This window comes from Phaethon lepturus, unplaced genomic scaffold (assembly GCF_000687285.1).
Source record: "Phaethon lepturus isolate BGI_N335 unplaced genomic scaffold, ASM68728v1 scaffold13798, whole genome shotgun sequence".
NCBI lineage: Eukaryota > Metazoa > Chordata > Aves > Phaethontiformes > Phaethontidae > Phaethon > Phaethon lepturus.
In genome coordinates, this window is record NW_010559833.1 from 23,517 (window position 1) to 46,107 (window position 22,591).

General features: G+C 37.5%; 1 protein-coding gene across 3 annotated transcripts in view; it reads left to right on the plus strand.

Moving 5' to 3' along the window:
* The window catches only part of FAM184A (family with sequence similarity 184, member A), a 53,983-nt gene that overhangs the window by 21,873 nt on the left and 9,519 nt on the right, over positions 1 to 22,591 (plus strand). For 2 of the 3 annotated variants that reach the window (XM_010293505.1, XM_010293506.1), the window contains exons 9-12: positions 14,650 to 14,862; positions 16,655 to 16,808; positions 17,292 to 17,419; positions 21,235 to 21,419. In XM_010293505.1, coding sequence (XP_010291807.1) covers positions 14,650 to 14,862; positions 16,655 to 16,808; positions 17,292 to 17,419; positions 21,235 to 21,419 — 680 coding nt within the window. Of the gene's footprint in view, positions 1 to 14,649; positions 14,863 to 16,654; positions 16,809 to 17,291; positions 17,420 to 21,234; positions 21,420 to 21,914; positions 22,062 to 22,591 lie in introns of all 3 variants that reach the window. The other variant, XM_010293507.1, reaches the window with a different exon arrangement.

The window sequence follows — 22,591 nt, forward strand, 5'->3', positions numbered from 1 at the left end:
CTGGATAGCAATCCTGCTTTTCAGTGTATTGTGTCCCTTCCACTGTGCTGTGCTCCACCTTCTACTCCTCCCAGTTTGGTGTCATCCACAAGGTTAGTGAGGGTACTGTCTGTCATCTCCTCCAGATCATTGATACAGATATTAAAATGAATAGGTACTGGAACAGACGCCTACTTGTAACAAGCTTTCAGGTAGAGTGAACCATTAACTGCTACCGTTTCTGCCTGATAAATCCAGCCAGTTCTCATCCATCTAGCAGCCCACCCATCTGAATTGTGATACAATCAGATAAAGAGTGTTAAAATTCTTGCTGTAGTTGAGGTCACAAACATCCATTGTTCTCTCATCATCCACATATTTAGTCATTTCATCACAGAAGAAAACCAAAGGTAGTATCTTCATTCTGGGAGAGTGTGGAAGATTTTTGGTATCCATTTCATAATGCAAAAATTACTATAGACTTTAGTTGTATTAATCCAGAATGATGTTATTCTGAGTGGAAACTGCAATGGACCTACCTAGTCTGACACTACAGGAACTACTGTAAATAAGCTGAACTGTGCGTGTCGATCTGCAAATGTGCAATAAGACTCTACCCTAGAGAGTTCACAGTCAAGTTTAAACAGGCTGGAAACAGTGACAAAAGTGACATTCTTCTGCTGTTACATACATATATATAGATATACGAAAGTTAACAGCATTGGGAAGAATTCAAATTTCAGTTCATCAAAAGGATATCTATTCATACCTGTCTTCTTTCAACTGCGCTGACCTAGAACAGCCTGAGATACTGCAATGGGAATGTAAAATTGTGAATTTGTTACACCCAGCCCCAGTCTTCATTAGTGGTAAGATGTATTTAAAAGCCATTTGAAAGGCATGAAGCCTGTGTAAAGATTAGGAAGAGAGCAGAGATCCAACTCCTTTTTCTGCAATTCAGATTTTTACACCTGAAGCATTGGTCTAGTGTATAGCAGCAGTACTATACGATTTATCAATATTATACAAGAGCAAGGTCTCTGCTAAATCATTTGTAAACTCTGAACTTGGCAGTAAATGTCATCTACATGTGCTGTTTATGTTGAGAAAGTGTCTAGAGCTTCACCATTTAGTTGTATAAATGCTATTCAGAAAGGTTGAATTCAGAAATTAAATACTCATGAGTAAGTTGCAGTATAAGACGTTCCACAAATATGTAATGAACATGCATTATTTATCGGGGTGGGGTGTGCTAAGTTATTTCTAGACAAGAGTGAGATTATGTATATTTGACAATGTAATTTAAATTTAAAGGACTTAAGTATTATTTTTGGCAATGTCATGTCCAGTGCAAAATCGTGAAAATAACATATTTTTTAATAGGGAAAACACTGTGTTGCTTTGTGAGGTTATCATATACTTTCACTCCTATGGGTACATAATTTTCTAATCTGTATTGATGCATCTCAGATGTGATTTAAAAGCAAGCTGCTAAGACGTGTAGCACCTGACTTGAAGTTTAGGAATGGTTATGTAAGCGAAGTGTTGAAAAAACAGGTTTAAATGAACGGAGTAAAGTGACACAGTGTAGTTACTTAACTGTAGAAAAATACAACATAGAGTATGCACATTTTGGAGTACTGCTGAGTGGTGCCAGAAAAACTGAATGAAGAGACACAGTTATAAATGACAACAATTTGAAAAAAACAGTGTTCAATCAAAAAATTTATGGCCACACAGACTACTAAGTTGTTGGGTTTTTTAATGTGCAACAACTAGGAGAAGGCAGAAATTTGTATATTCGATAGGTGAGATCTAGCCTTTGCATAAAGCAAGGTAACTTTTTTGCTTTTATACTGTTAATGCTAAGTGGTCCCGCAGAGAATGCATGTAGGATTACTGTTATGTACAGCTTTGTTATGAGTAAAATAATTCTCTTGAGAGAAAATGCTATTTAGCTGATTAAGTGCTTAAACACATTCTTGCCAGTTGCAAAGCATCACTTATCATCTGCAGTTTAATGTGGGTGGTAGGTTAAGTAGATCATTGTCTAGAGACCAAGTGTGTAGTTCTTATCTCCGATATGAAAAATGGTTCTAGAAGACATAAGAAGTGCTTTTCCTTTTTTCCTGTGAATTGTAGTAAGTACTTCTACATCACTCCGTGTACGAGTTTCTTCATGAAATATGTAGTGAATTCAGACATGCTAGCTCTTCTCCATTTCTCTTAGCTGTGTAATGGGCTTTTAACGCTTTACTCAAACATTTTACTGCTGAGAAGGCTCCAGCCATGGACAAAATAGCAGGAATTTTGTTTTTTATAAGTATAAGCATGTTCTCTCTTCTGCCTCTTATGTTGCACAACCTTCAATTCTGGGCAGTGAAACGTACAGGTTAAGACCTGTATTCTTATTATCTATTTCTTCTTGTGATAAATGTTTCATTCTATAAACTGAATCAAGTATTCTGATTGTGGATGGGCTTTTCTGTATTTGAGCAAATATTGGTTCTCCCATCTTCCTTGTTTTTCAGGAAAACATGTGTTCCAGTAAAATAAATGTTTTTGTCAGTGTGATTTTTTTTTTTTCCATTCTTATGTAGCTTTGCACTATTACATGACCACACATTAGTGTGACATTCTTCTTTTTAACTTTGTCAACTTTTCGCACACAAAGATACTATCTGCTACTAATGGAAATACTAGAAGTAGTACAGAGAGAGAGAGAATGGAAAAAGTATACTACATAAGCTTTGGTAGATGTTGTTTATTTTTTCTGCTGCAAAGATTCTCTCCTTTTTTGAAAAAATTGTAGAAGTTGCCTATTCAGAGTTTGTTTCTATGATGGTGTGTCCCTTTTAAAACTATCAAAAATATTAATATATCAAAATGTAAATATTTCCTTCTCATGTAGCCATTAGGTAAATTGTAGTTTTCAGAAAATTTCAAACTCCACTGAGTATATTCTTGTTCATGAAGTGGAGTGTTGTAGGAAAGTCAGAGCACTGTGCACATCTGTAAGTGCCCATTGACCAGTCTTCTACTGGCGGGCAGTTATTGCCTGGTCTTTATTTGCCTATGCGGAGGTGCTTATTGCAGAGCTGATGTGCATCCACATGGCAGAATCGGGAAACGCTGCTTTCTTTCCGTAGCACAAGGATTACTGGCCTGTTCCACAGCCTGGGTAATCCTCGCTTTAGAAAATTTGCTGTCAAAAGGATGCGGGAAATTTCCGTAAGAAATAGCTTGCACATACCCTCTAGCATCTTCCTGAAAGAAGGGAGATTAACCTTCAGCACAGAATCATTTTACTCTGCTTGCTGTCACTTGATATTGTCCTGAACACACTGTGTAAAGGTGTGTCTGTCAGAAGCAGAGAGGAAGTAAATTTCAAGTAACTTCTCCATCCTGATTCTCTGTGGTCATTCAATACTGCTAGGAAGGCTACCGTGACACCTAGTGGATGGTAAAGGTTTTTAGGCCAGATTTAAAAAGCACTTAGAAATATAAAATGCTGAAATCTGAAATAATAAAAAGAAAAATCATACCAAAGAGGGAGCAAAGAACAGAGAGCACCTGGAATGCAGCTCAGGTTATGGTTTTATGTCTCTTGTTTCATCTGTAGCTATTTGTTGTTTTACCAAAGGGGCACCGCTTTCTGCAGCTCTTGGAAACTTTTCAGAAGTGACTACAGCTCTCAAAACTGTGGTCTTCATGGGACTGTGCTGCAACTCCTGTGGGCCTCACAGAGAATCAGGGGAGCTTTGGGAGTTTCTGCCTAGATCCAGTTTCCATATACATCCTGCCACTCACCACTGATTTAGAAGAATCAGTACTTCTGTATTCTAAGTGAGAAACTCATGCTTTAAGCAAGTCAAAAACTATTGTACATGAGCATATGAATAATCATGTAAGCCAGAGTCACTGCAGCCCTCGGAGGGCCATCTATTGAGGGTGCTTCCGCCTGTTTCATGACTGTCTGTACTTCTCAGTGAAGAATCCCCCTTATTCTGGACGCCCTGTTCAGTGCAGAGATGTGATCCTGAAGATTGGTTAGTGCACTTTTTCTACCACATTGATCATCGTTGTTTTGTCTGATGCTTGAACGTGAAAACAAATGCCTAACATTCAGCTGTACTATCTCTTTTTCTGAGCTTTTAGTTATGGTGAGCCCATTCAGCCTGTATTCAGCTCTCTTCATTATTTTACTCTTTCTTTAAAAGATTCTGAATGTAACAGATGAAATTCATTAAAGACCATTTACAATTAAGAGCTACTCAGCAATACAGGCAAACAAAAGCAACAAAACAAATCAGAGTGTTCAAAGTATTCTCAGTGGGATACAGTAGGAATACTAACAAACGTTAGCTTTGCTGTTCTGCGAAGGAATAAATGTATCACTGGACTTCTTTTTCACAGAATCACTAAGGTTAGAAAGGACCTTCAAGATCATCAAGTCCACCCATTAATCCAGCGCCACCATGTCCTCTAAACCATATCCTGAAGCGCCACATCCACACATTTTTTGAATGCTTCCAGAGATGGTGATTCCACCACCTCCCTGGGCAGCCTGTTCCAATGCCTGACCACCCTCTCAGTGAAAAAATTTTTCCTAATATCCAATCTCCCCTGGCGCAACTTGATGCCATTTCCTCTCGTCCTATCACTAGTTGGTTGGGAGAAGAGACCAACACCCTCGTCGCCACAACCCCCTTTCAGGTAGTTGTAGAGAGCGATAAGGTCTCCCCTCAGCCTCCTCTTCTCCAGACTGAACAACCCCAGTTCCCTCAGCCGCTCCTCATAAGACTTGTGCTCCAGACCCCTCACCAGCTTCGTTGCCCTTCTCTGGACACGCTCCAGCACCTCAATGTCCTTCTTGTAGTGAGGGGCCCAAAACTGAACACAGTATTCGAGGTGCGGCCTCACCAGTGCCAAGTACATCTCTCTTTTAGTTTCTTCTTAATTTAATTTTTCTTCTTTCATGGTCTTGTGTTTAATTAAATTTAAAAATACATCTAGCCTGATGTTTGAAATTGTGATATCTTCATATCTGAAGAAACTTGTCTATCTGATCATAAACTTCTAACTGGAATTTAATATTACCAGTTTTTGTTTGGCAGTGTTTGAGTTAGTAAATCTGGAGGGGACTGAAAGACTTTTTAGTTCTACCTGTCAATGGATGAAAAGAACCTTAAATTACTAGTATGGTATGTAATTAACTAAGCATGAGTCAGAAAAGAGTTTAATTTGATATTTGGGGTTAAGTTCACACTTCCAAAACTGCTGAATAGTAATCTGAGCCAAATTCAGCAGTAACATCGTTCACTAAATAAAATTTTAATCCTAAATCTGTATATGTTTTTCCCTTAAATATAAAATAAAGACTCTGCCAAGAATCTAGTACTAAAACGTTACCCTTAGCCTCTTTGCTCTGGAAGATAGTTGCTCAAGTAGCTTTTGCATAGGTTCAAAACCAGTGAAAAGAGTGGACCCTGGGAGGATTGAGACATAACTTATTAGGTGGGGCAAAATTTGTTTGCAGTTCAGCAAATGAATAAAATTCTAGATTAAAAGCTCTTCTTGACTGATACCTCTGTGCCCCAGGAAGGATTAGCCAAGAAGCATATACAAATTTTAAAATCCCGACAGCATTATGACAAATAAGTAAAATGAAATCAAGCTCTAGTACCATTCAAAAAAAATTCAAAAATTATCAAGAGGTTCAAATGATCCTCTTTTTCCGCTGGCTGTTGAACCTGCAGTTTGTCAGATTAAAAGCATAAAATACAAAATCCAAACAGTTAAAATTATGGCAAAATATCTAGGCATTTTGCCTATCAGTTTGATAGACTCCTGGAACCAAGAGAAGAGCTCCATCTTTTTATAGCAACAGGATAAGTACCCCACCTTGTGATAGCCAGGACACAGCACCTTCACTCAGCATTGCTACAAAAAGAGGAGCAAATCGTGACCAGTTAGATCCCAGAGACAGCTATACATTTCAGAATGCCTTATATATACTTCATTTTCCTCAGTAGAGAACTGTTGGGTTTTGAGAGAGAGGGAAGGGGCTCTAAATGCTGCTTTTTCTTACCAGTCAGAGAGGGAAAACTTTGCTGCAGCACTTCCACTCCCAGCGTGTGACAAGCCTCAAGACAAGTACTAAAACGTTGTAGTAGGAAACAGCTGCTTTCCAAATCTCTGCAGAGTCATCTGTCGCGTGAGCACTGCACAGCCAGAGATGGTACATCTGCTGACAAATCAGTCTTTCTCTTCAAACCAAAGATGTATCTCGAGGGAGAGTTTTGGGGTGGTTGTTATTAGCTGGATGAATTGGACTTAAGCCGAAGGTTCAGACGTGTTCTTCAGCTTCTTCAATAAGCATCTCAGAAACTAGCTTCTTTTAATAACATCTGATGGATGCATATAGGTTTTCTTCTTCAGAAAGGTTAGCAGCATCTATTGGAGGTTGTTCTTAAAATGAGGCAAAGACTGCATAGCAATCTAGGTCTGCTTTGATACAATAGATAAAGTTGGACCTTCCCCAGCTAGGATCTCAGGTATTACACAAGAATTCCTGTTGCAAGCAGTATTTTTAAAATTCAATAAATGGTATGCCAAAGTCAGATCTTGACACAATTTGACATTGAAATATCACTGAAAAAAAGTGTTACATAACTGATCTTTTGGTGACATGAAGACTGATGCTGAAATTCAGTGTCAAAGCCTCTGTAGTCCAGTTGAAAGTAAGTTTTAGCCAAGAGAAACAATTAAATGAGAGAAATTCCCTGCATCCAATAAGCTAACATCCAGCAAGAAACAGAGCAACCAAATGAAAATATGAATGTCAGTGGTGCAGTAAATTCCCCTTTTGCAGAAAATGACATCATTTGATCACCGAGTATGGCCGCTGTGACAGTTGTCATGATGGGAACACAAGCAACTGTTCATTACAGTAAGCAAATCCAAAGTTTTGATAGTTTAAAATCTCTAAATCTATGGTTTACTACAACACAAATTGACCCAACTAAAAAAAACTCTGCTCTTTTAGGAGAGGTGTTGAAATAGAGGTGGGAATACAAATCTTTCCCCATGTATCGTGTGCAAGGTCTTTTGGTCCTGCTGAGTAGCCCACAATGATCAGTGGCTTCTCAAGATGCAGCAACCTCTTTGCTCTTCTTCTGGGTCATGAGGAAGTTCTCTGGTTACATCTGAGGCTTAGCTCTGCATATGCTGAGGGTGGAAAAGACAATACTTCTACCGAAAAATGAGACAGCAAATTCAAGTAAAAGTAGGATAGCTAATCTATATATACACTGAATAAAGATGTGTTTTCAAAAGTTCCTGTACTTCCAGGAAACAGATTAATTCATTTGTACATACTATATCTGTGAAGCCTGATTTCAAAGTGAATTGAACAAGGGATTTTCATATCATAATAATATCGCAAACCAATAATCTTGAATTACAAAATGTAGAGATACAATGATAGTTAAACTCGTGTTCTCCCTTTTTTTTTTTTCCCCTCATCACTTTTCCCCATCATAGAAATACAGAGAGTAATAATTATGCCTGCATTGTTTTTGATTCTCATAGTTTTTCCTTAGATCGTGGAAGTAGTCATGCGGGTGTTTTGAATTTTTATGGAATTTCTTAATAATACTTCAACTAGACTTATTTTGGTATTCTCCATTATGAATGTGTCCTGCATACTTTTCAATATGGAGCTACGTCTGATTACATTGCTACACATTTTGTGAGAATCATCCCCCGTAACAATTGACTAGTCTCTATAATTCTAATTTACTCTTCTATCATGTATGTGGTTTATGAAAATTATTTACTATCTAATAAATCATGAAAATAATAAATTGTGGTCAGGTTTAGTATTAATCTAAGTGAACACCTGTTTGATTTCAGTGACAATTCACCACTAGCTGCTTTTGAGATAAAGTAAGTTGGTTTTAATCTTTTAAATATCCTTCAGTAATATTGTATAAGCATACATGTTTTGATTAAAATCTCGTGTGATAATAAATTGAATACCATTAAAGCATTCTCTTAAACATGATTTCTGTACAGGAGCATTTATTGCTCAAGTCTGTAGTGTTGTCAAAGCAAGAAATCAGGTTTTCTTTAGCAGGACTTTATTCTATTGTTATGTTGACTGAAAATCGTCTTATTTTTGCACTTGAAGATTTTCTTGATCAACTCTTAAATCATCTTTTCCAGTCTTTTTTCCAGGACTGATGTTTAGCTAGCTGTCCTATAATTAAATGCTTTCGAATAGTGATACAATACTTAGACTTCCAGGTTATAAAGTACTTCCAGGTTTATAAAGTACAAAACTTCAAGTTTTGTGAAAAATCAATAAGCTATTTTTACTGTATATTCATTGTTGCTGTGTGTCTTCTTAGAACACATAGAAATGTCAAGTATATAAGTTCAACTTTATTAAAAAATAACTTTTTTTTAGTCTGTGCATGGTGATCTTTTTGCCAATAAGATCTGCGCATTTAACAGTTAGGTTTTTTTGCGCAAGATAATTACTGTGCAGTTACTCATTTCACAATCAGGAAATCTGAGGTAGCCTAAGAAATCTGTGACAAATCTAAATATTGAACTTAAATGGAGAGTTTTAGTGCAGAATCTTCACCAAAAGTTCATTTTAATTCCACCTGTTTTCCAGATCTCTGGAAAACTTTTAAATTTGGTGAAATCACATGTATTCAAATGGTTAGCACATCTTAGTACTTTTAGTTATAAGATAGGTTGACAGCAAAGCAAGGCCAGTTTCCTGGTGAAAGAAATCTGTTATTCTGCAAGCAGCAGGAGGCAACACTCACCTTCTTAAACGGCCTTTTTAATAGGGTAGACCTCAGAATATAGCTTCCCCAAAGTATTTTTACTTGGAATTTCTTTTCAATGTAGAACATTACTAACCTCTCTGCTTCAGGTGTAAAATCTAAATATTTCTTAGTTGTACTACAGTGGTGCCTAGATATGTCCACCAAAATGAAGTCCCAAACATTCCAGAAACTGTACATTTATGTAGCAAGAAATCACTCCTTCTTTTAACAGCTTATCCCCTAAACAAACCAGGCAGATGGGAAAGGAAGCACAGGAAAAAATATGTGGATTTGTTCAGATTGGCACTGTCAAAATCCAGTGTTGAAATGGGAGCTGTTAGATTCCAGTCTGTTGTCTTGCCCGCTGGAGTACGATGCCTCTTAGTGTTATGCCTTTGCATAGAAAATTGTTGCTTGTAACTCTTACAATTTTACTAAGATAATTTTGGATATTCCACAGTAATGTATGTTTATGTTATGTCTTTTTATAGATTTGGGAAAATTAATAATAATTTCTTCTTTTTATATTTTGACAAAGTATTATCTAAAAGTTCTCAACTATAGCCTTCCAAGCTGGTGTCAAAATACCTGCTGTCTCCTGGAGAAAGCCATCTTCTTGACTGACCTGTGCCAAAAGGGGAATTGGCCATGCTGGATTTGAAATTGATCTCACTTCATTTCTGATGACTATTGTGTGTGTGTGCATGTAGCTATCTACACCATTCCTATTTATATGTAAACACACAGGCGTTTTTTTATGTGTATATATATGAATGATGTATATGATTTGTATGATTTGTATGATCAACACTTTAATATGGAACGTTTACTTGGCATTATTATTATTATTTTTTGCTTTTCATTAGCAATCAACACTAGTATAAGTGATACATTAAGTCATTTTTTGCTGGAGACTTTCAGGAAGAGCTTTATATGTACCCATCTTATTCTGAATTTTAAGAAAAAGAAACGTATTTTAATATAAATATGTCTTCATTACAGGCTAAACTCATTTTCTGCCCATTAGCAGTGAATTTGATCTTTATTATTATGTGTTTAACGTGCTTGTGCTATTTCAGAGAGACAGCTGACTGTTGATTGAGTCCTTATGTAACATCTTTTCTAATAGTAATGCAAATTGGTGTGCTTAATGATTTCTTCCCAAAATTATTTGCTGTAAAGGAGAAGAGAAAACAGTTGGATAATTTCAAAAGTGTTCAGCTGCATAGTATATGAGTAGATAGTAACATTAACATTCTAACATATAGTAACATCTAACATTCTGTTGAAGACAGAATGCTATCCTGTACATTCAACACTAAGTCAAAGCACCGTATTCATATATTTTTCCAGATAGTTTTCAACTTATTTTTCTCTGATCAAATTATAATTAATGTTCTATGTTTTACTCTCCCTTCCTTATCCCTTTTTCTTTTACTTAGTTGATTTCTGAATGTTTCCCTTTATTCCTGTGATCTTTTCTTCATAGCGGCACTGTCTCGGTGAAGCTTTGCATAAATCTATCAGCAATGTAAGTGATTTGCACTTACAGCTTGTGAACAGGGCATGTTTGCACTGATATATCTGCGTATCCTGTAGTATTGCTTTAGAGCTTTAGCCTATGAAATAGAATACATGGTAATATTTGAGAGGAGAATATTTGCCGCTAGTTATCAAAAGCTTGTGTACTGCATCCATTCATCTGTGTAAATGTATATAGCACTGGACATCAAACGCTACGTACATGGTCATAATATAAGCATTGTTATGTCCTTGTTAAAGCAAGCCAGCTTGTGGGCAGTGCAAATGTGTATTGCAAAGCTTTCTACAAAGCATGAGATTGATGCTGTATTATAATTTGCAGTTTTGCAGTGCGAGTCATAACTGTAACCAAAATATTCTTTCTTTCTTTCTATTTTTTATTTTAAAAATTCTTACCAATGTTTTTAATGCGCTGAAAACCTTGGATAAAAGTATTGAAAGTTCAGAGAATAGTGTTTAGAGCTGTTTTCTTTTGAATCCTCAATACAGGAGTATATAGAAGGGAATGCTCCAAAGATATGCAAAAGGAGGCACTAATGTTTTTGAAAATGCTCTTAAGGATATCAGTACATCTACTGAATATTCAAAATATTTAAAATTATGTTGTCTTCTAAAAATAACTCAAATTTTTTGTTATACTTTCAAAAACAAAAACAAAAAAATCTTCTTATTAGCAGGGTAGACTAATCTGACTTGCTTGTTAGAATACTTTAATCCTCATTGTCCTTTTTTTACCTTAGTCTATTGATGCAAATAGGCATCTCCAGAGATCGACTCACTTCAGGCTGTGGTTTTGGAGTCATTTTAATCTGGTGGAAGTGTGAACTGCTCTTGAGAAGGGTATTCCTGATCTCTTCTAAGATGGTTTCCTGGCCAGATGTCAGACTTCTCTTGGACATCTCAGTTAAAATGCTTTCTGCATTTCAAGAAAGAAATTAAAAGAAAATTCTTTTGCCCTTGGCCCTTGCTAAAAATGTTTATGGTTGATATAATGAGAATTACCAGAATTTGGAGCAGGAACTTAAGTGAGAGACAGATTTAACATGAAGACAAAAATACATTTTTTTCATGCCATCTTAATAAAAAATTGGCTAAGATACCGTGGTTGACTCCATTTGAATGTTATCATGAAAGGCTTTTTAGAGTATGATGATTAATTTACCTGAGGTTCTGCAGGACTGAGCAGGACTTCCCTAGAATTGTAGCTCCTGGTGGCCATGGTGAATGGGACTGGGCAAAAGAAGAACAAAGAGAAACCTGAGGGACAGAAACATGGTGAAAGGGATGAGTAAGAGTAGACAGAACTTCTGTCCAGTATCTCGGTTTTTCTGCCTGAGGCATTCAGAGGAGGAGGAAGAGGATCTAACTGAAAATTGTGGGATTTCCTTCATAGGAGATTTTTAAGCAGTACTTTGTGTAGAGAGTTCCCACCTAGTGCAAAGAATTGGACTGAATAATCTCTTAAGCCTATCCTAACTGCACATTCCTATGACACTAAAAATGGAATTAGGAAGAAGAAGAAGAGCAAAGGAGGGGAGGAGGAGGGGTGAGATACTGGAGTATGTGGAGGGGCTAGAGCCGAGTTGCAGTAGTGGTCTCAGGGAAACAAACAAAAAACCCAACAAACCTGAGAGTTTATGGATGGTGGTTAAATAGGAGCAAAATTAATCTAAAGAATCATAAGAGTTATCTAAAAGCACAAGGGAAAAACAGACCTCCAGGCAGGGTCTGGTTTCCGCTAGGTATATTCTGGCAGAGAAACAGGAAATAAAGGCAAGGCTTACAGGTGAGAAGAAGAACCTCGGTAGGTATGAGGTTATAGAAAGGTGGGGAAAGGGAGAAGGGCCCACCAGTGAACACGGGATGAATTAGAATAGGCAGGGATGTGAGTAGATCAAAGGCGAGTTTAGATAAAATAGATTATTTATTTTTCTGGAGAAGGAAGACAATAGCACATTGCAATACCAGATGTTGATACACAGATGAAAATTCAGAGCTGGCCATGCTGGCAGGTGCAAACTATGTGGAGTGAGTTTCTAGGGCTGAAGAGAAAGTACGCAGTATGTGGCTGCATCATTGGTTTGTCTGACCAGCATGGCAGCCCTGGCCAAGGTATCCTGAAAGAGATTGGCCAAGAAGTTCTGGGGCTTCTGAGGAAACTAGAACTCCACGATATGAGGGGGAAGTTTTTGTATAGATAAGTAACTGGTTGAAAGATAGGTGTTTTCACACAGTAAAAACTGTTTTGACAGTTTTTTTCACACTGTTTACCACAGTAAAGGTAGATTATCAGTGGAGTTACACTGATGTTCAACATACTTTCTTTTGCAGGTTGTTTATGAATAAGTAAGGTGGGAAAGTTTGCGGCTTATAAAAAGTTATTCAGGGTGGGAAGGACAAAGACTGTCTGAAGACTAGCTGTAAAAAGCCAAGGAACTTGGCAATAAAATGGCAGATGAAATTCAGTGTAGACAAATGCAAAGGAAAAAACAAGGGAAAAAACAAATTCTAACTTCTTGTGTAAAATGATACACCTTACCTTGACCTGTTACAACTAGAGAGTAGGTCTGGGGACTATGATATATAATTCCATGAAAAAATCACCTCTACGCTGAGTGGGAGTCACAAAAGGAAATAAAACTTTAGGAATTAGAAGAGACACAGAGAACATAACATGTAAAACCACTATATAAAACCAGAGTTTACTCTCATTTTAAATACCTTATACTGTTTTTGCATATGTTATATTAGAGACCTTATGCTGGTCTCTAATCTTAAAAAGAAATAGTAGAAAAGAGGAAAAAGTAGGAGAAATGTGATGATAGATACAAAATAGCCTTCATACAGGAATTAACTCATTAAGCCAGAACTGTTTAGTATGGAAAAGGGTATAAAGAGGGAAATCAAAGCTATCGAGAAGTAAAACACTGTTGATGCAGTATACTTAGGAGGTAGAGTATATATGCCCAGACACAAGGACCTGCTCATTTCATTCAAATTAATTTGCTTGTTTTGGTTTAGTGCTAATTTTCCTTTAAGTGTAGCTTTTTTCTTTCAAATCTGCTTAAGCTGTGTCCTTCTGAAAAAAAAAAACCCCACACGTTCGACAGTAATGTTCATGCTGCAAGTTGCCCTTGGTATGCTGCTATTAATTTTTTGTTAAATGGTGGGTTTTAGTGTTTTGTAAATCAATACATTGATGTGCAATGTCATTATTAATTTGTCATAATTAATTTTAAGACATGCTGAATCAATTGACACTATCAGACTTTCATTTATAATTGAATTTTATGTATCACTCCAAGGCTTGAAAAGTATCCTTACTGATTCAAATTCTTTGTCACATGGCAATTTTTTTTTTCCTTCCTTTGAGTCACTGTAGCAAAATTCTCTTTTGGTTAAATCTTGTTTCCAGAATTGGAGGGTATCTCTCTCCTGTTTGGCTCTAAAGGGAATACAGGTTTAGTATTTTCAGTCTGAAAAGATGCTATCTCATGTGAAGAACAAAGTATAATATTATCATAAAAAGAAAATGGGACTTTTTCAATGAGTACAGTGTACTCTAATGGATTAAAATGCTTGTTGGGTGAAAAGCATAATTTGTAAAATCAGGTATTTCTAAGAAAATTAGTATTTGTAACTCAGATTGCTCAGATCTTAGATTTTGAAAATCAGAAAAATCACTCTCATAGTAGTATTGAGCTAACAAAAAAAATACTAGGGGAGGAATCCATCAAGTGTTACATTTTATTTGTGATATAGAGTGATATGCTACCATTTATTTTTAATTAGAAAGATACCACTAAGATAAGACCCTATCATATCAAAAGATACAGAAATCAATCATTCTAGATGTCACAGGCTGTCCTCTGCTATCAACTGCAGGATTTTCCTTACAGAACTGGCGTGATGTTCCCCTGAAGAATAGTTTATCTTAACAATCAAGTGTTTGATTTCAGACCTTGATAGTGTCGTTTTTATTGATCTTTATACAAAACCTACAAGTAGATTTTGATAATTTGGTCATGAAAAATTGTGTTATAGGTAGTGCTGTTGTATGAACTGACAGATGTCATAACTCTTACAAAACTATTTAAATGCAATTCTTCTATCTCTGAGATCTAACATTAACAACAAATTCAGTCGATGGATGACATTGCTTGTCTGTCTTTTAGTTAATGTTCTGGCTTTAAAGTGTCAAGTGTTTTCTTTTGAATGTTTTTTTCAGAGTTGATGTTAGTATTAATGACTAATGGATATTTGCTGTTCTGTTGTGGGTTAGATCTCCTTACTGAAGCAGAATCTGGAGATGCAGCTTTCCCAGTCACAGAGTTCTTTGCAACAGCTACAAGCCCAGTTCAGTCAGGAACGACAGAGGCTGACTCAGGAGATCCAGGAATTAGAAGAGGAGCATCAGCAAAGGCATAAGTCACTTCAGGAAGCCCATATCCTTGCCTTTCAAAACATGGAAGAAACAAAAGAACAAGAACAAAAGGCATGTTCATATGGATATTCCAAATTACGTAGAGAATGTTGCCATTTTAGCAATTTATGTACACAGTTGGAATTAGTAAAGAAAAGTATCTGCATAACTACTAAATTTCCTTTTCAGCAGATGTCTTATAGTAACATTTTTATCCAGTTAAATCTGATTAAGACATATTGGAAATCATCTCTAATACTGGCATTGTTTCATGTCTCGCTTAATACTCTACCAATATATGCATGTATCTAAGTGTATATATATATGTAAAATTATTATCAACATGCACGTTTCTTTACAGCAGTTTGACACTGTTATCCATAACATTATATTCTAGTTTTGATTTGGAATAGGTTTCTGTCGTGGTTTAGCCCCAGCCGGCAACTAAGCACCACGCAGCCGCTCACTCACTCCCCCTCCCCCAGTGGGACAGGGGAGAGAATTAGGAAAAAAAAAACTCATGGGTTGAGATAAAAACAGTTTAATAGGACAGAAAGGGTGAAAGAAACAACAATGATAACAAAAATAATACCGACAGAGGAATGTACAAGAACGAGTGATGCCCAATACAGCAATTGCTCACCACCGGGTGATCGACAGCCCATCCCCGAGCAGCGATTCCCGCCCCCCGGCCAACTCCAGTTTATGTACTGGGCATGACGTCGTATGGTAGGGAATATCCCTTTGGCCAGCCTGGGTCAGCTGTCCTGGCCGTGTCCCCTCCCAGCTCCCCATGCACCCCCAGCCTGCTCGCTGCAGGCTGGCACGAGAAGCTAGACTGTCCTTGACTGCTCAGCAACAACCCAAAACATCAGCACGTTATCAACAGTTTCTCATCCCAAATCTGAAACACAGCCTCACACCAGCTTCTGTGAAGAAAACCAGCTCTATCCTGGCTGAAACCAGGACAGTTTCCCTGTATTTTCCATTATAGTTACTTAATTTCACATGTGTTTTCTGATATTTCCTGTCAATTGACTTTTTTTGTAATGTATTTTATATTTTCATTATGTTAAAAATTGTATAAACTATCACAGAATCACAGAAACATTAAGGTTGGAAAAGACCTTTAAGATCATCAAGTCCAACCCTCAACCCAACAACTATGTTCTGCATCTTGGAAGATAATTTTCATGTCCAAAACAATGTCACACCCAAGATATTTTTTTAAAACCTTGACTAAACCAGCTTTAAAATTTAAATTTTGGCAGTGCATTGTACTTAATTGGGTGTGTTAAGTCTTTTTTAAATTTCGGATCTAGAGTGTACCTTCACAATCAATTTTCCTGTTGTCCCCACTGAATGTACTTTTGTTCACATCATAGACTGGTCTTGGAGCACACCAGGTAGATTCCTTTTGTTTGAAGTGAAACTAGAATATGTGCACCAGGAACATTACGCTTCATACGCTTCAGTAGGGAATAAACATGGGTGTCAATGGGCAGCAAAAATACCCAAATGTGTATTGTGTGCACCCTAGACCCATCTATGGATCTGCACCTTATCTCATTGCTTGTTATAGTAAATATATCCATAGATCGTTTTTTTTTCTCTTTTCCAACTGTGAGCAGAACAGAGTTTTTGTGCACAAGTAATCTTGATAACTACCAGCCACTGAAAAGAAAAAAATATAGTAGTAGGATAACTTAGTGGGAGAAGAGAATATCAGCAATATTAGTGCATTTTTAATAACTTCTAGAGTATGCCAGTGCCTGCTTTTTGTTGCCAGCTGTTTATTGTTTAGTATTTTATAAATTTTCTAAGCTGCTATAGAATAAATTGTATCAATTTTATTATTTCATAGGAATTAGAAGAACGTTTACAACAGAAGCACTCAGAAGAACTTCAGGCCCTGAAAGAAACACATAAACAAGCCATGGAAGGTTTTAAACTGGAGATGGAACAGGAACTTCAGACTCTACGATTTGAGCTGGAGGATGAAGGAAAAGCTATGTTAGGTATACTATTTTCACATTTGCAAGTGGGTCCAAAAACATTAATTTCTACTCAAACAATATACATGCACATATGTGTATATACGTGTGTGTGTATATTATATGTGTGTATTATAACACTGTTGTATATCTCAGAGTCATTCAATGTTGACCTAGTTGTCCCTCTTAAAATCAGTATAAGTATAATCAATATAAGTATAATAATCAGTATAAGTATAATCAGTATAAGTATCATAATCATATTTAACAGGTAAGCTCAAACTGTTCACTTGTGAAAAATCTTACCCTTAAGTTTTTTTGGAAGGAGTAAGCAACTAAATTTCATGATAGAGAATGTTTCAGAAAGCAACAGGAATAAAATGACAGGACAGTTGCTTAGCTGATGTAAACAGTGCATGTGGGGACAGCAGCAATACTTGACAGAGCTGGACTGTTATTGTTAATTAATGTAAACATTTGCAAAATAAACTTGTCTTTTTGTTCTAGCTTCCTTGCGCTCAGAGCTAAATCATCAACATGCAGCAGCAATTGACCAGCTAAGGCACAACCATCAGCAAGAACTGGTAGCTGCCAAAACGGAGCTTGAAAGGAGCATAGAACTCGGCAGGCAACAGGTAGGAGGCATTGCTGGCAACTGACTAAAATTGCATAAGCAGTATTTGTTTTCTCTTAGGTGGAGGCAAGAACTGTTGTGAACAAACAACAAACTTGTAATTCCTCAAAGTCAGCCAGCACCAGCAGATAATACATGTCTACCAGTTTACCTACACTTCCTCACTTAGGTTTTTCTTCCTTTGACAAACTTCCTTCAAAACCTAGTATAGGCTCCCGTATCAAGGCAGTTTCCTCTCAGAATTGTGCAGCCGTCTCGAGGACGCTGGCTTGCTGTGGGAGAAAAGTGCTGATTCTCACAAAATTCTACTCGTCCTCAGCTGCCAGCAGGGCTTAAAAGGGAAAAAACTGTTTCTCTCCAAAGCCTAAGTGAAATGGGTAAGAAGGCTTTGCTTAAAACCAGATGATTGCTTCAAACTTAAGAGGTAGCTTAGTATCTTTTTTGTTTCAGGAGCCAAATTGGAAAAGATAAATTAGCATGTAAAGGAAGCAGAAAAGACGATGTAACAGCTTGCAACTGTTTCTTAAAGAAAAACCCCACACCCAAAACAACAAAAAGCCATAAAACAAACCCCCAAATCCCAAACCCAGTATGGCAGCAAACTGATTCATTCACTTTTATCTCTCACTTTTCACTTTATACATGATCAGTTTTTCCAGTAGTAACTACAAATTCAAAGCCTGATCTCTACTGAAAGGAAGCCAGACTCCTGGAAATAAGAAGACCAGAAAATTACTTCTCTATTTCCCTGTGCAATAGGCTTTTCTGGATTCATTTACTGATAGTCCAGCACCAAGGAGGGAGTGGTTTTAGACACATATTAACAGAGGAAACAGGTTTAGTTGGATATAACCTTTACACAAAAACAGAGACAGTTGAAGATGAGCCCTTCTTTTTATCTTCCTTGCTACCTTGAAAGTATGAGCACTAGAGGCAAAAATGCCGTGCTGTCAGCAGTGAACGAAAACATGCAGGATGTAGGAGGATATAGATTCAGTCATGTGTTGTTTAAGCCTAGAGTGAAACACCTAAAGGAGATGTCAGAAAAGAAGTTTAAATTACAAGAGCAAATATTTGATCCAACCAAATGCCATGTACTTTTGGCCTCAGTACAATGGTCTGCTAAGCATGAGCTTTAGCTGTGCTGAAAGCAAAGCAATTAATTGTGTTTTCCTGTGTTAGAATGCTCATCAGTTCACAGGATCAGAGCAGAACTAGATGCAGAGAGCTGAGCAGGATGATTATATTTGCTACTTCTTAAAATATTTAAATATGTGGATATAATTTTCCCATTGCTTTTTCTTCTAACTTTAATATAGTCTTTCTATAGGGAGGTAGAGAGTTATTTTTAAAGGTCTATTCATAAGGATGTGCTATAAAATCTGTGCAGTAGGATATATTTGTTTTTCCTGGATGCATGAAGGCACAAAACACAATTATACATGGAACTAGTTTGAAATATCTGCTGATTTTCTATCTGTACTATATGGTCATTAATTATAGTGAAACTGTAAGAAGTGGAACAGATAGAAGTGGAAAACTCTGAAAAAGGTTGATTTTATTAGAGACTTTTCCTAAACTGAGGAAAACCATTATCAAAACCATTGAGATGGGTTCCAGATGAGTTTCACAGATGTGTTAACTTCTTTGGAATTTCTTACGCAAAAAGAATGACTTTTATTCATAGCATCATAGAATGGTTTGGCTTGGAAGGGACCTTAAAGATTATCTAGTTCCAACCTCCCTGCCATGGGCAGGGACCCCTTCCACTAGACCAGGTTGCTCAAGGCCCCATCCAACCTGGCCTTGAACATTTCCAGGGGTGGGGCATCCACAGCTTCTCTGGACAACCTGTTCCAGTGTTTCACCACCTTCACTATCAAAAATTTCTTCCTTATAGCTAATCTAAATTTATCCTCCCTCAGTTTAAAGCCATTATCCCTTGTCCCTGCTAAAAAGTCCCTCTCCAGCTTTCTTGTAGGGCCCCTTCAGGTACTGGAAGGCTGTAAGGTCTCCCCAGAGCCTTCTCTTTCCCAGGCTGAACAACCCCAACTCTCTCAGCCTGTCTTCATAGGAGAGGTGCTCCAGCCCTCTGATCATCTTCATGGCCCTCCTCTGGACCCACTCCAACAGGTCCATGTCCTTCTTATTTTGGGGGCTCCAGAGCTGAATGCAGTACTCCAGGTGGGGTCTCACCAGAGTGGTGTAGAGGGGCAGAATTACCTCCCTCAACCTGCTGGCCACGCTTCTTTTGATGCGGCCCAGGATGCAGTTGGCTTTCTGGGCTGCAAGCACACATTGCTGGGTCATGTTGAGCTTCTCATCAACCAACACCCCCAAGTCCTTCTCCTCAGGGCTGCTCTTGATCCATTCTCCGCCCAGCTTGTATTTGTGTTTGGGATTGCCCTGACCCATGTGCAGGACCATGCACTTGGCCTTCTTGAACTTCATGAGGTTTGCACAGACCTACATCTCAAGCCTGTCCAGGTCCCTCTGGATGGCATCCCTTCCCTCCAGCATGTCGACTGCATCATGCATCTTCCTTCCAGCATGTCAACCGCACCACGCAGCTTGGTGTGGTCAGCAAACTTGCTGAGGGTGCACTCAATCCCACTGTCCATGTCACCGACAAAGGTGTTAAATAGTCTCAGTACTGACCTCTAAGGAATGCCACTCGTCACTGGTCACCACTTGGACATTAAGCTGTTGACTGCAACTCTTCATGTGCAATCATCGAGCCAATTCCTTATCCAGAGTGGTCCATCCGTCAGATCCATGTCTCTCCAATTTAGAGACGAGGATGTCATGTGGGACAGTGTCAAATGCTTTGCACAAGTCCAAGTCGATGATGTCAGTCGCTCTTCCCTTATCCACCAATGCTGTAACCCTGTCGTAGAAGGCCACCAGATTTGTCAGGCACCATTTGCCCTTAGTGAAGCCATGTTGGCTGTCACCAATCACCTCCTTATTTCCCATGTGCCTTAGCATAGTTTCCAGGAGGATCTGCTCCATGATCTTCCTGGGCACAGAGGTGAGTCTGTGACTGGCCTGTAGTTCCCTGGGTCTTCCTTTTTTCCCTTTTTAAAAATGGGGGTTATGTTTCCCCTTTTCCAGTCAGTGGGAACTTCACCAGACTGCCACAACTTCTCAAATATGATGGATAGTGGCTTAGCAACTTCATCCGCCAGTTCCCTCAAGAGCCATAGATGTAGCTCATCAGATCCCATGGACTTGATTGATTTACTGGACACAATATAAATAATATATAAAATATTTAGCACATATTCTGCTGTGAGATATTTACGACCTTTCTATTTCTATATATGTAAGATAGGAGACTTCTGAATCATAGTGTTCGTTGGTGCAGGGCATATGTCTTGAGGTATTTTGTCCCATTGGGTCGGGCTGTTAAGGGAAAAACAGTTTCTCTGTATCATATGTTGAAGAGGTGAAAAATGCTAAATTTTCTGCCCAGCCCCCTGGTTCTTAGCAGTATCTGTTTTTTTGTTGTATGTGTGGGCAAAAGGAAAATGTGATAAGCTACGCAAACTTTAACAGGCAATGACAGTGGCGGGTTTTAAATTTTCTCCCAAATGGAAATTGTTTGCTACATAACTTTGATTTCTTCTTTATTTGTACATGTACACAATAAAAAAACTCTCAGTTTTAATTATAATTTGTGTCAGCACCAAAAATTGAAAAAATTGTCTATTGAATGGAAAATTCTGCTCAGCTGTTATCTTCCAAATGCAAGTATTGTACTTCTGAGAGACAAGTTTACTTGAAATATTTTTGCTGCTGCTACTTATATCATAGGAAAAAGAATTTTTATGCCGAATATCAGATCTACAAGATGAGCTGAGACACCGAGACCATCATATAGCTGAACTGGACAAAGAAATTCTGCATCTTCATGAAAATATAAGTGCATTGACCAAGGAATTGGAGTTTAAAGGGAAAGAAGTTCTTAGAATACGCAGTGAATCCAACCAACAGATCAGGTATGAATTTTTCCACTCTAAACTCAAATGTGTATTGCTTTATGCATTGTTTTACTTAAGAAATTTTACCATTTATAGCTTTTAATTTATTCTCTTAATCAAGTGACGTTCTATATCATTTAGTCATCTTCAGAAAAAGCTATGCCTGTTACTGGTAAAATTAGTGAATATTACCATACAGTTAAGCTGCATTTCAGTGATACATTTCAGCATATTTTAGTAGCAGTGTGCTCAAGTTCTGGTTTTTGGTGTGTTTGGGTTTTTTTAAAATTCATTATTTTTATTTATTTAAAAAAGCATTAAAGGAGATGCATTTTCCATGAAATAAGCTAAAAGATTGGAGGACAGTAAGTAGTGGGTTTTGATAAATCAGTAATTCCTTCTGTGTTGTCTAATATTGTATAAAAGCCATTAGAAGCATGGCAGAAAATCATGATGAACAAATGAGTCTGATTTTAGAATAACTCTTTTTTTAACAAAAAATAAATTAAACAGGATTTATGAGCAAGATTTAAGCAAGAAACATGAGAAAGAGATGGATGTCTTGACAGCAGATCACATCAGAGAGAAACAAAGCATGCTGGCAGATTTTAATAAGACCCAAGAACTGCTCAAGGAAATTAATTCAGCTTTACAAATTTCGTAAGTTTTGTTGTATTAAAAAAAATTGTATGTAGCTGCGCTTGAGTGAATAGTTTATTCTGGTGTCAATAAGTTGCTGAAGATACTGCAGAGATGCAGATGTGCAAAAACCTCAGTCAAATATGGGGCCTAATCTTGCATTCTTTAGGCAACACAATTCTGTAAGCTTTAGGGGAATTAAGTGAGAGAAACTGTTAGGGATTTGAGACTGAAAAATTTCAAGTAGGAACGATATTAAATCTGTGCGGTTCTTAGAAAATTGGAGAAAACATTATTTCAATTTTTTTTTTCTCAAAGTTTAATAAAAACTCAGTGTCTCTCAAAGTCTCAAACTCTGTCTCTGAGTCAAATGCCACCTGGGGTTAGATCACCGCGGGGCAGAGGTGGTGTAGTGGTGTCATCTAGCTGGTGTTTTCCCATCTTCCACATCCTTCATTCTTTATCTCTGTCTGTGATGTAACTCATTTGGTCAGGGTTTCCGTCTGAGGTTTCGTAGCGCACTGAGGGCTTTCTGACACAAAGTTTTCACT